General features: G+C 39.0%; 1 protein-coding gene across 4 annotated transcripts in view; it reads right to left on the reverse strand.

Moving 5' to 3' along the window:
• UBE3C (ubiquitin protein ligase E3C) overlaps positions 1-13,075 on the reverse strand; it is a 91,932-nt gene that overhangs the window by 36,511 nt on the left and 42,346 nt on the right. For all 4 annotated transcript variants that reach the window (XR_013975513.1, XM_080936569.1, XM_080936570.1 and 1 more), the window contains exons 14-17: positions 8,167-8,271; positions 7,488-7,575; positions 4,920-5,017; positions 2,902-3,034 (exon numbers count right to left, since the gene is read on the reverse strand). Coding sequence is in view for 3 of the 4 variants with exons in the window: in XM_080936569.1 (XP_080792695.1) it covers positions 2,902-3,034; positions 4,920-5,017; positions 7,488-7,575; positions 8,167-8,271 (424 nt within the window). In the remaining variant the exon portion in view is untranslated. The remainder of the gene's footprint in view (positions 1-2,901; positions 3,035-4,919; positions 5,018-7,487; positions 7,576-8,166; positions 8,272-13,075) is intronic.

Here is a 13,075-nt window from a genome sequence, read left to right on the forward strand (position 1 = left end):
AATGACATCAAGGCTACTGTCAGTCTAACTCCCACAGCTGCATGTTGAGAGATGAAAGCAGTGGTGGAGCACATGACCAGGGGTTATGGCAAGACAATCCCACAGTCCTCAAAGCACTCCTGGGTGAAGTCTATTCCACATTCTCTCTGTAGTAGAATTCTCCACCACTGCAACAAGCACATGATTTCCATGGGTAAAGTCAAGTCTATAAACATCTGCTACCAGCTTCTTCAAGCTCCAATCCATTGATTTTGTAAATGACTAGCTCAAACTATTCAGAAAGCCTCTGAGATGAACATCAAAATAAAGAATTGTTGCCGGATATTTCATCACACTGTGAACCCCCAGACTGTGCTATTTACTTAAAAAAAATAAAATAAAATAATCTGTTTTTAGTTGTAATGTATCTCAGGATTGGCATGCACCTTTAAACCCTCTGGCTAGAATACATACGGCCTTAGTACACAGCTTTAATCCCAAACAATGAAGGTAAAGTTATTATAGAAGGAAGCACCCATTTTTGAGAGTTGTGTCTAATTAAGTGGCAGACAAAGTGACAAATCAGAGAAAGATTTGACAGAACATGTTATGCCCCACTATCATGACAAGAGAAAGGAAGGGGAAGCTCCTTGACGAGCAGTGCCAGAGAAAAAGGAATCAGTTTTACTGGGAGAGTCACAGAGAATCGGACCGAAGAAAGAACAAGCTAGACACACATGAAGACAGAATGAGCCAGAAGATTAGATAGAATAGACTTTCAGAATTACTTTGAGGCCAAGCAGAGCAACTCAGTCAGAGGCTGAGAGAGAAGCCAGATTTTGAGCCAGAACAGCTGAGATGTACCAGCCAGTCAGAGTTTAGAAAGAACTAGAAAAGGTGAGCTTATTCAGAAGTAAGTCTTGAAGGCTGAAACATTTTAGGCCTAGGTAAGATTGTATGGTGGCTAGAAGCTTCCAGGACTAGACCTGGATTAGCAGACAAGGTAGTAAACCTTCGTATGACAATTACTTCTTCAAGAGAATAAAAGTCACATTTACAAAGAACTGACTTTATTTCATTTAACATCTAGTCACTAATCACATCAACTGACTTCATGTAAATGAAGTTAATACAGCAGCAGCTCAAACCTTTCCCTGTAAGCAAATCAAATGTTCTGAGATTGTAGCAAAATATTAAATAACCTTTACCCACAGTTTACAAAAATCTTCATTCCTAAGAACTAAAGCAGATCTGAAAATTTTTAATGTTCGATTAAAATAGCCTATAAGCACAGAGTCTCTTTGGCTGAAAAGTTCACATACACTCCAACATTACAGAGGCCTCAGAGATGGGTATGCAGTTAGACATAGGCCCCATACCCTACCCGCGAACTATCTCAAACATTCTGGCTCCAGTCTCACCTCTTCAGAAAGTCCACCAGCCTTCCTGCCATGACAACCATTCATACGTCTCTTGTCCTGTCCAACTATACTTTTTCCCTGGGCTCAGCTACAACTTCAATAGGTACTGCATGAACATCTGCTGAGCAGGCTCAGCAAAGGGCATATTTAAATAAGGTAAATGGGAGAGATACGAATGAGTTAGATAATAAAGTCAGAATGAGGGCTGACTTATGAGCTGCTATAGGATTCTAAGAGATGCTTAGATTTTGGAGAGAATACTTCTATAGAGTCCACGGGTGCCTATGCTCATCTCTCTGTGCTCAAGTGACAAATATAAGTTATGCCAAAGCAGATCTGAGTATGGCAGCAAACTGTTGGCACCAGTTTTCTTCTACTACCATCTAACTGACACCATTTGTTCGTCAGCTGGGCAATGTAAATTATTGCAGACCGAAGTTTTTCTTAGAGAAAATTAAATGGTTCCCTTCAAAGAGAAGCAACTAGGATTTCTCATTTAACTCTGTACCATTGACCTAAGGTGACAAAGCTTTTAAACTGTTACCATTACAGCATTTTAGCTACGACTGTCAAGTATTAATAGAAGATAAAACATGTGTCACTGGCTTTCAGATCATTCGAGTCCAATTTTCTTTACAGAACCATTACTAAGCACTTTAAAAAAAATACAGACTGCTACAACACATTTTAATATAATGTGACCAACAATTGCTCACACATGTATATGAAAAATAGATAATACAAAGTCATTATTACAGCACTCAGGAAGCTGAAGCTAGAGTATTATGAATCCCAAGACAGGCCAGACTACATAGGGAGACCCTGTCTCAAGAACACCACCACCACCAGAATGAAATCGGTGCCACCTGCAGTTTTAGAATTATAGATAGCAGAATGAAGAAGATATAATATTATAATGGGGGCAAAAGGTTACCTTTAAAAGAAAAAGTTGGTAATCTAAAATGCTTGTTGTGATACTTATCAATTTTAGGAGTACTACTTGATAGTTCACATTTGCGAAGTTTTATTTACTATATTTCAGTTAAAAAAAATCATGCAGAGGGCTGGAAGTTCAGCTCAGTCGTAAAAAACTTGGGTTCTGTCTTTAGTACAAAGGAAAGACCGGCATACAGACAGGCTGATTTTAAAACCAATGTTTTTCTTTTAAAGTCTTAATAGAACAAACTATAAACAGGAAACACATGCACCCATGCACGCGCACACACACGTACACACACTCCTGGTTCCTAGTGCTACCAGGGTTAAAGGCATGCATGTACCATCACGGAATTTCTTTGAGAGAGGTGCTCATTACATACACTTGGTTGACATCACATTTGCTATGTAGATGGTCAGAGAAATCCACCTGCCTCTGCCTTGAGCGTACTGAGATTAAAGGTGTGCACCACTATGACCAGCAATAACTGCTATTTTTCTACAGTAATCCCCTAGTTTCTGCTAACATATGCAGGTATACAGAGAAAAAAATATATGTATTTACCATTTTCTGGAGAAAGTTTGTCATAAGCATCTTCATAAATATAATTTCTCCTTATAGTGACATTGATTCCATCCAGAAATGGACCATCTCCTTGAACTTCTTGCTTATCAGCATAAATCAACCTTTGAAAGATCTAAAAAAGTTGTAAGGTTATTAGCGCCCAAAAGACTTGTTGGTCTAAGGACAATCTAAACAAAACTGCTAAATATGAACTTTCTATTTCTATAAATTCTGAAATCACTTTTTATATACAAGGTAGCAAATATTAACTTTTTAAAGAAAAGAGTATTTAAAAGTATTTCGAAAGTTGTTTGCCCTGTTCATAGTTAGTTTTGAAAGACCCATGCCATAGTATATATTCATTTATTAAGTATTTCTTAAAAACCTAGACAGGTGGAGGGTATTGAGATGTAAGGCATTTATTTTCTGCTAAGAGTTATGACCTGAGCTAAGTCTGGGACCTATATGATAGGAGAGAATGGACTTCTAAATGTTGCTCTCCAACCTCTGCACAAACTCTACAAACGTACAAACACACTGTTAAAACTACTATTTAGGAGGGAAGTGAAGCTTCCTCCAAGAATAAAATTCACATGTCTATAATGTTGAAGTACACTGAGCTCAGGAGCACTCATAGTTGGGTACCATGGTGTTTTAGCATTTGTTTGCTTATTTGGTTTGCTTTTACTCTAAGACACTTTCTCTGTGTAACATCCTTGGCTGTGCTGGCCCTGCCAGCACTAGCAGACCAGTTTCTGAGAGAAGAGGAAGATTAGAAAGGCAAGAAAAAGAAGCAAAGCCAAGAGATAGATTTGGGAGAACTGCTGGACAATACCACAGCAGTGGCAGCCAGTGGCAACCAGCAACCTTGAGTTTACTTTTCTTAATTTTTGTATACTTCATAGTACTGCAGGAAGCAAAGCCACAAGCTAACAGAAACAATTGTTGAAATATATACAGGACATCTGTTCCCATCCAAAGGCCTCCCTGTTCCTTCCACCAAGGTTAACAGAAGCTTCAGCTCCTCGACTTGAGCCTCAAGCGCACCTCCTCTTATCGTTCCATGCCTCAATAGGACAGCAAATCTGCTCACAGGCCCTGACCCACCTTGACTCTGCCGGGCAGGCAGACCTTTTTTCTCTGTTTCAGAAAAGCAGGCAAACCTTTACTCTGCTTTTAGATACAGGCAAACAGTTCCCAACATCAGGCTGGCCTCTGAACTCACAGAACTCCACCTGTTTCTGCCTCTCTAAGTACCGGGATTAAAGGTGTGTGTCCTAATGCCCTGTAGGGGGTTGATATTTTTATGAATACCCAGAGCAGTTCTCAAACTGTGGGTGGTGATCCCTTTGGCAAACCTCTATCTTCAAAAATCTTTACATCATGATTCTTAATAGTAACAAGATTACAATTATTGTTGAGGGGATTCACCCCAAAATAAGGAACTGTGAAAAAGGGTCCCAGCATTAGGAAGGTTGAGAACCACTGATCTAGAATCTTTAGGTAAGTGATACCATTTTTTGGTTTGCTTGTTTCGTTTTTCTCAAACAAATGAAGGCCTGGAGAATATTCTGGCCAGTACCTAAGAAAGAACCTAGCAATTTCTAGAAAATTTCTAATATTAACAGTCCAAATTAAACTGCAAACAAATGTATGCAAACTTTTAAATATTTTTCAAAATCATCTGGCAAGTGACTAAGATACCCATTCATTTTTCAAAGCAGTGATGTCATACTAATTTTTTTAGTGAATGTATACAAAATACCTTTACAAAAAATTTGGCATTTTTAGTAACAATGCAAACTTTGACAGTTTAAACAACATTCATTAAGTCCCACTATTAGAAGTTTCTTGTCTAACAGGCTGCTCAGCTAGCTACAAGGGAAATCGTGGATACAGAGAATTATCTGGCTGGATTTTAAGAATGAAATGGGAGACTTTAAAAAATGGTGTGTTAGCTTTTTAACTGTGTTAAGGTAAAACCACAGGGTTAGCATCACAGGGTCTGAATGGCATACCTTTACTCGCTCCTCAAATGGAACCACAAAAGGCAGTTCTGTCAGGATTGCAAGCTGTCGTTCCTCAGACACAGACAGGGGTGGGGACTCCAGACCCACTGCAACACACGTTAAATTCATTAGTCCATTTGTATTTTCCTTTCCATTCACTGCCAGCTACTACAGCTACTAAAACCAGGATTTATAAAGTCAGTGTAAGGATCTGAAGTAACCCAGTAATTCCATCTATTGCCATGAACATAGCCTCTGGGCCCAGCCAGGTGAGCGGTACAAAGGCGGAGTGGAAAAGCTCACTCACTAGGTAAGGAGGATGCCAAAGCCTGTCAGAAGTTGCCTAAGAGAAAGTGGTATAGCCAGTAGACCTATACTCGTACCAGTAAAATTAGTCCCTGTTCTTTCTACAGTGAGAAGATATCCTGGCACAACGTATCAGAGTTAACCCTTTAAACTCATTCGAATGAAAAGAGAAAATCTGGATAATTCTTAACAGTTTAAAATTCCAGGCTGGAAAGATGGCTCAGTCCATGACTGCTCTTCCAGAGGTCCTGAGTTCAAATCCCAGCAACCACATGGTGACTCACAACCATCATATTGAGATCTGATGCCCTCTTCTGGTGTGTCTGAAGACAACTACCGTGTACTTATAACAAATAAATAAATCTGGGCAGTGGTGGCACACACCTTTAATCCTAGCACTTGGGAGGCAGAGGCAGGTGAATCTCTGTGAGTTGGAGGTCAGCCTTGTCTACAGAGTGTTCCAGAATGGTCAGAACTGCATAGAGGCCCTGTCTCCAGAAAAAAAAAAAAAAAAAAAAAGAAAGAAAAAGACAAGACAAACCACAGAGTGGCAAATTTTATGACAAAGAAACTATATCCGTATCCATGTTAAAAATCCCCCAAATGCGATAATTAAAACTAAACAGACAAAACACTCAATACTATAGTCAGCTGGGAAATGCAGATCAACTTTACCATGAGACATTGCTGTACTTCTCATCTACCCTTCAGTGGAGCTAGGGATGAACCACATGGTGTGGGCAAAGTTAAGCAAGTGCTCTATCACTGCGCTACATTCCCAGTCGGCTATACACCTTTGTAGATGGTTGAAATTTTAACTAACAAAGTTTTAACAAGTTCACATGTACACGAAGTACAGTGACCATACTCATGACCCATTATTCTCTTCCTCCCACTCTCGCTCACCACTCTCCTCAAGACTGGTCTCTGGTTTCCTCTTAACTTTCATGGTGCCTTTTTTTTTTTTTTCTTCTTGTGATCTACTGAGTTCAACAAGTTTCTTATAGGAAGATAGGGAGTTATTTACTGGAGCATGGGCAGCCAACCAGAGGCTATGTTACTGAAGAAAATGACTCCTACTTCCTCACCAAATGTTAACTGCTAAGGAGTTGTGAAGCCTGTGAGTTTCTTTCCTCATCCATGCCAGTATGCTGAAAAGCCAGGGAAACATAGCTACTATTCATTATTACAATGGCCATGTCATATCCATAAGATAATCTTTTAAAAATGACAATCCCAGGAGGGGATTGTTGAGCATACCTTTTATTGTACCAGGAAGTGGTTGCGAACCCCAAAGGACCAATCAGAAGTCTATCTGATGCAATCACATTAAGGGTCTTTATTTATAAGCTTGAGCTCGGGCTTAACTCACCGTCAACCCACATGACAGTTGCAGTGGAGAAAAGCCAGAAAATGACAATTGAGACTTGAGTGTTTCTAGCCTGGCAAGCATCTAATTGGAGGTGTTACTGTGGCCTTTAGCATAACTGTCTGGTGTTGGGAGCCAAGCTTAACTACTCATTTCCTCCAGATTGGTGGTTGCTAGGCAGGGGTAGGCTTGTAACCCAGAGGTACAGATTTCTTGGGGAGGGGGTGGTTAACCTGAAGACTGGTGCTAGGGACCAGCCTGTTAGTTTACTTGAGTTCAAATTTAGGTCAGGTTCTCTAAGATGGGATCTGAACACAAAATATTTGGTCTCTCACTTTAATTCCACTACTTGGAAGGCAGAGACAGGCAGATAGATCTCTACACCAGCTAAGGCTACATAATGAGACCTGGTGTCAAAGAAGTAAAAACCAACCAACCAAAACAAAACATGACAAACCCAAGTACTGTCTGAGATACAAAGTACCAGTGCACAAAACATCTATCTCTCTGGTTTGAATAGAAGGTGGTACAGCTACTTCAGAAAACAGTTCTGTAGTTTTGTTTTCTTTCTTTTTATAAAGGTAAGCACATGGCTGTAGTGATTCATGATTCTTCCATTATTTATGTTTACACACATTCTTGCAACACTGATAATTATGCAAAGTGAGCAAAGAAATGGCTATAATCCATAGCACCAAAGGCTGTCTGCAGCCCCACCTTTCAGAAAATGTGAGACAACAATCATTTTCTACCTGTCTACCAGGGTTACACAAGTTGACTTTTTTACTGAAGTGATAATGAAGATACTCTGTGTGGTGTTCAGCAAAAATCACAGAGCTAACAGTGAGTGAAAGCTACAGAGTATCTGTCCTAGAGAAAAGAAGTGCAAACTGAGAACTTACCCTCCAGGGTAGACTGCAGTGGGCCAATCCTGCCCATCCTCCGGAATCGCCACACATGTCTAGATGCAGGTACGTAGAGCTGGGTAACCTATGGGAACAAACTGCTATCAGCACTTTCTTCTGTCCCAGCACCTTAGGAACTGGCTGTCTATTCCTGTCCAGTCCAGGCTGCCTCTCATTTCCTCAGAATTTAGCCTTAAATACTTTAAAGAGAATTATTGTCAGGGTAGAGTAAAATAACAATGATATAATTATGAAACAAAGCATATTGCATCTAAAAAATGAGAAATATTATATCTCTTAAGTTTTTCTTTAATCTGTAAGTTCTTCTAATCCTTTAGTTTTGGTCTTTGTAATTTTTTTCAACAAAGGTATACACTTTTGTTTATGGTCTGGAATGTACTGTACTCACTACTTGCAGAGATACCCGAAGAGAGAGTAACAGGCTCAGTGTGTGTGGTGGCATGTTACAACCTTTCCTGAATCCACAAAACATGACCCCTATTATGTAGAAGAAATGCAAACAGGAAGACATCACTACTATCTAGATTGCCTAAAACATTGTTAAATGAAGTTAAGTGAAGAGTTATATAATTTAAAAGGGCTTATACTCCCTATAAATACAAAATCTGAGAAGCCCATCTTTAATAAAAAGTATTAGGGAGATTTTTCCACTAACTTTATCTGCTTTGATATCCTCTTGTTCTGACAGCCAGTGGTTTGGAGGACAAAAATTTCTCCTCGTGTCTCTAGACTTCAGCATTTTCACTAGGTTGGTGATAACCTGAAGAGAAAGAACAGGACAGTTCATATAAACTCAGTGACTAACACATTACAGAGCTGGCAACACCATTAACCAGATAACCACAAACACAGGTGTTTGTCTACTTGATAAAATGGATGTGACAAAAGCCTCCTTTAGGGACCACAAGAACACACCGGAAGAACAAACCAGTTGTTTACCAAAAGAAATAAAAAAGCAACATAAGTGCACAAAGTGGTCTTTAAAAAATGAGGCCAGGTGACCCTGTCTTGAGAAAAACAAACAAAAAACAAAGGTCAGTCCTCTCCCAGCCAAAGGAAACCTGTGATTCAAAGGGTACTGACACACACCTTTAATCCCAGCACTAGGGAGACAGAGATCTGTTAGTTCAAGGCCAGATTGGTATACAGAGTTTCAAGACAGCTAGGGCAAGACAAAGAAACCCTGTTTTGAAAAACCAAAGAGAAGGAAAACACAAAATAAAACAAAAAAGACTAAGTAGCCAGGGACTGAGGAATGGAGAGATGGTCCAATGATTAAGAATGACTCCCCTTTCTTGTAAAGGGTCCAAATTCAGTCATAGCACTCGCCCTCTTCTAGTCTCTAGGGGTAGCTGCATAGAACACTATTACTTGCCCCCCCCCAACCCTTACACCCCACATACAGTATAAACTGGGTAAAAATAGTTTTCTATTTTTTTCTTTTTTCAAACGAGATCTCATACAGCTCAGTCTACATCCTTCTGCTAATTCCTAAGTGCCAATGATTACAAGTCTGCATCACCAGCCACATTTTGGAATTTTTTTGATAGCATCCTCTTTAAATTTATTTTATGTGCATGAGTGTTTTGGGTGCATGTATGCATGTGCACCATGCAAGTATCGGGTATCCTTGGTAGTCAGAAGACAGCACATAATCTCCTGAAATTGGAGTTAAATCTGTTTTCCCCTTGCCTGTGCCTCTAGAGCTGATCAGTTTTCTACAGTCTCTTTGTGTAATTCTCAAGATGGCAATTATCTCCAACGGCAACATCAGAGCTATGTGTATCCTTTGACTATTCTTGAAACATTAGGTCTGCTTTGGCTATGCCATGAGCTCCTTTGGAAGAGAACCCACAAATTACCTAGGGACCTGAGAGTTTTCAGTAATTGATCTGGGATCAAAAGTCATTCATAAGATTAAAGAAATCTAGCAGTACTATCCTAAAAAATAAATAAATAAATAAATAAGATCAACTTACTACACCACAAAGAAATATACTCTGTAGAGCTGGCAAGATTACTCAGTGAGTAAAGATGCTTATTACCAAGATCGACAAGAGTTTAAATCCTGAGGAACCCCATGATAGAAGCAGAGAACTGTGAGGAAAGTAGAACCCTGTCACCATGCAAAACCTGGGAAGGTGGAATGATTCAGAAACCCTGGGAAATTCTCAAATCTGAGAACAGTAGACACTTCATCTGCTCCCTACCGGGTGGAAGCACATGATCAATCTTGACACCCCCACCACGAGGATCGGAAAGTCAGTAGCACAGAGCACAAAGTTGTACCTGCTAATGATTTCCCTCCATATGAACCATTTTTCTTCTCAGACTTAAGAAAAATATAAATTTTACCAAACCATGACAATATGATTGGATTCACTCTCACATTACTTTTGTCCATACTCTCAGCAATGAAATGCCAACCATGATGTAACCTTTAGCAAAACGGATGGACAAGTCTACATAGGTAGACCATAGAAAACACGTTAAGTTTACTCAAGATGATGAATAACAACTGGAGAGATGGCTTTAAACTTAATCAACAGATGCCCAACACAAAATTCAGAAGACAGCTTTTCTTTCTATTAACTCAACCAAATTTTCTGGAAAACTGCACCAAACAGAATGACTCTAAGACTCTTAGATATAAGTTGTAACAAAGTATAGGTATATCCATCTTAGGAAACTTTGAACAAAGGTTATAAAAACCTGTCCAAAGTGAGTTTTCTACAGATCCAGTCTTATGGTTCCCAGCCTACACAACATGTGGGGATCCTCTGGAGGGTGACAAATTTCCACCCTTGAGTGGGCATCACCACTCAACACAACTGGCTTAAGTAGAGCCAGGCAAACTGCCACTCTGAACTGTGACAGAGATGAGTCTGAAGAACTTGAGAACCAATGTGTTTTATAAGATATGAAAAGAAGCAAAGAAGCATTCTTTAGAATGACCAGCTTCATCTATAATGTTGACAGCAGCTTTCATAAATACAATATGTGTATATATATATATATATATATATAAAAATACACACACACACACTTGGTGTATTAACTCCTGTCCATCATCCTAGATCAATGATTTACATTTAATGTTCAGAAATAAAGGGGGCGGGCTGGAGAGATGGCTCAGTGGTTAAGAACACTGACTGCTGTTCCAGAGGTCCTGAGTTCAAATCCCAGCAATCACATGGTGGCTGACAACCATCTGTCATGGGATCTGATGTACTCTTCTAGTGTGTCTGAAGACAGAAATAAAAATAACCCAACACTTGGAAATGAACACAGTAATAATGCAAGCTCCATTTCATTCACATGTAGCATAGTAATTAACTTGCAAACTGATTTCCTTCAACTTCAATATTAAAATAAAAAAGTAAGTCACTAGAAACATACAAATTTCTTATGAAAGCCCCAACTGACAACTGACCAGTTATAGATAATACATTAACACAAACTATTTTTTACAAGATCCTTGTTTATAGAGTTCTGGTTTTGATGATGACAGGGAATCTTGCTGATGGCCTGGGAAACTCAAGGAACTGTCCTACTAGTTTATTACCTAGCTATCATATCATAACAAGATATTATAATATGATCACGTAATACCACTGAACAACATTCCTGTTTTCTTCATACTTATTTTGAGACAGTCTCAGTAAGTTGTCTTGGTAGACCTTAACCCCCTTTGGAGCCCAGGCAGCCACAAACTTGCAGTCCTGCCTAGTACCAGAGATTCACCAGTCTATACTGCAAAAGTAAGTATATAAAGACTTGATTTCAAATGAAGAATATATTCAAAGAAACGTGAGAAAACCAGAGGCATGCAGCTATAGGACCAGCAGCTGACATAAGAGATTCTCCTACAGGAATGGAAAGAACATCATGAGTCTACTGCAAGCCCTCCTCACACAATGATACTGCGCAGGTCAAGCCTGAGTTCTCTACCATTCTCTAGCACTGGGAAGCCAGCATGGGGTTACTTAAGGAATCAGTAGTAAGTAAGGCTTCAAATGCTGTGAGCACACACAATCCCATTTTACATACCACTCAGTTATCATCTGTTAAGCATAAGGTATTTTTAAAGACAGGACTTTCTTCCATGTTTGAAATACTATAAAATCTTTTTCCTTAAGTATTCATTTCAACTAGTCACAAAAAAGTAAAACCACCCAGCCCATCTCAATAACAAGGACAGGCAAGAACAGATCTTCAAGAACAGAACATAGAGACTCCTGTGAAGGACAGACATCAGGACATTGGCTGTATCCATTTACTTTGTTCAAAGGTTGGGTTGCTGCACCTCATCTCACAGCTATCACCATCTTCTGGCTAGAGATTTATTACACCCTTCCTTGGAAGAAGAAAAGAAAAACACAAGAAAAGGTTGACAGCCCAAATTTTTACTTCACAGATGTGAAATGTCCAGGTTGCTACGAGTTACTAGTTTTCAGCCAGGCTCGGACATGAGCTGAAAACTAAACTTTGTATAGGCTGTTCAACACTGTAGTGCCAGGTCAGGCTGTTCCTTTAAAAGAAAACAACATTAATCTATATAAGTTCCTGAATTTATTTTTCACAGAAAGCCTTATCTATTATCTAGTTCAGTTACTCTAACGAGACAACATAATTATATTTGATTTTATAAAGTATGCAATACAATTTCCAGTTTTGGCATTCATTTTTCAATAAAATTTTAAGTATGAGGAAAAAAAAGTTGGCAGTTGTTTGTCTCCCCCTCCCCCCCTCCTTCAGAGCTGAACACAGAACCAAAGGTTCTATGCTAGGCAAATGTTCTACTTAATAAGCCACATTCTCACACATGGGTGGCTTTTTAAGAATGTTTTTAAAATTAGTATATATTAACTATAAATAAAACTGGGTTTTATGATACTTTCATATATGTACTTGAAGTACATTCATCCCCTCCTTAGTCTCTCCTGCCCCCACCGTTACCCATTTCCCTTTCCTCATCCCTTCTGCTTTCATGTGTGTGTGTGTGTGTTCCAGTAAGATTTGTTATAGTTAACAGGAGCAAAGATGATAGGTTACAAAATCATGCGCACCTTACCAGTGGCTATAATACTGAAGAAAACTTTTCTCCCTCTTTCATGAATTGCCTATCTTAAATCTTATCTCAGGAACTCTACCCATTTCAATGATAAATTATTGAAGGACCTAATACTGTGAAGACAAGCATAGCTGATGTGAATTTAAGAGTGCAGCAGCCAGAGCTGGAGAGATGGCTCAGCTTTTCCAGAAGTCCTGAGGTCAAAACCCAGCAAGTGGCTCACAACCATTTATTATTTTATTTTATTTTATTTTATTTTTTGGTCAAAGCAACCATGTTTTAATTAAGAGTTAAAAATGTCTAATACATTAAGCATGAACTATAAAAATCCAGGATCTAAATACAATGCTAGAGAACTTCACTATGGGAAGATGAATGAGAATTCTAAGTACATTATGATTAACAGACTAGCAAACCTTAACCAGAATGGTAAGGCCTAAATAGTAAAACTACACTTTTCCTATAAAAAGTTACACATCATCTCCTACTG

The sequence above is a fragment of the Micromys minutus genome, assembly GCF_963924665.1.
Source record: "Micromys minutus genome assembly, chromosome: 23".
NCBI classification, from domain to species: domain Eukaryota; kingdom Metazoa; phylum Chordata; class Mammalia; order Rodentia; family Muridae; genus Micromys; species Micromys minutus.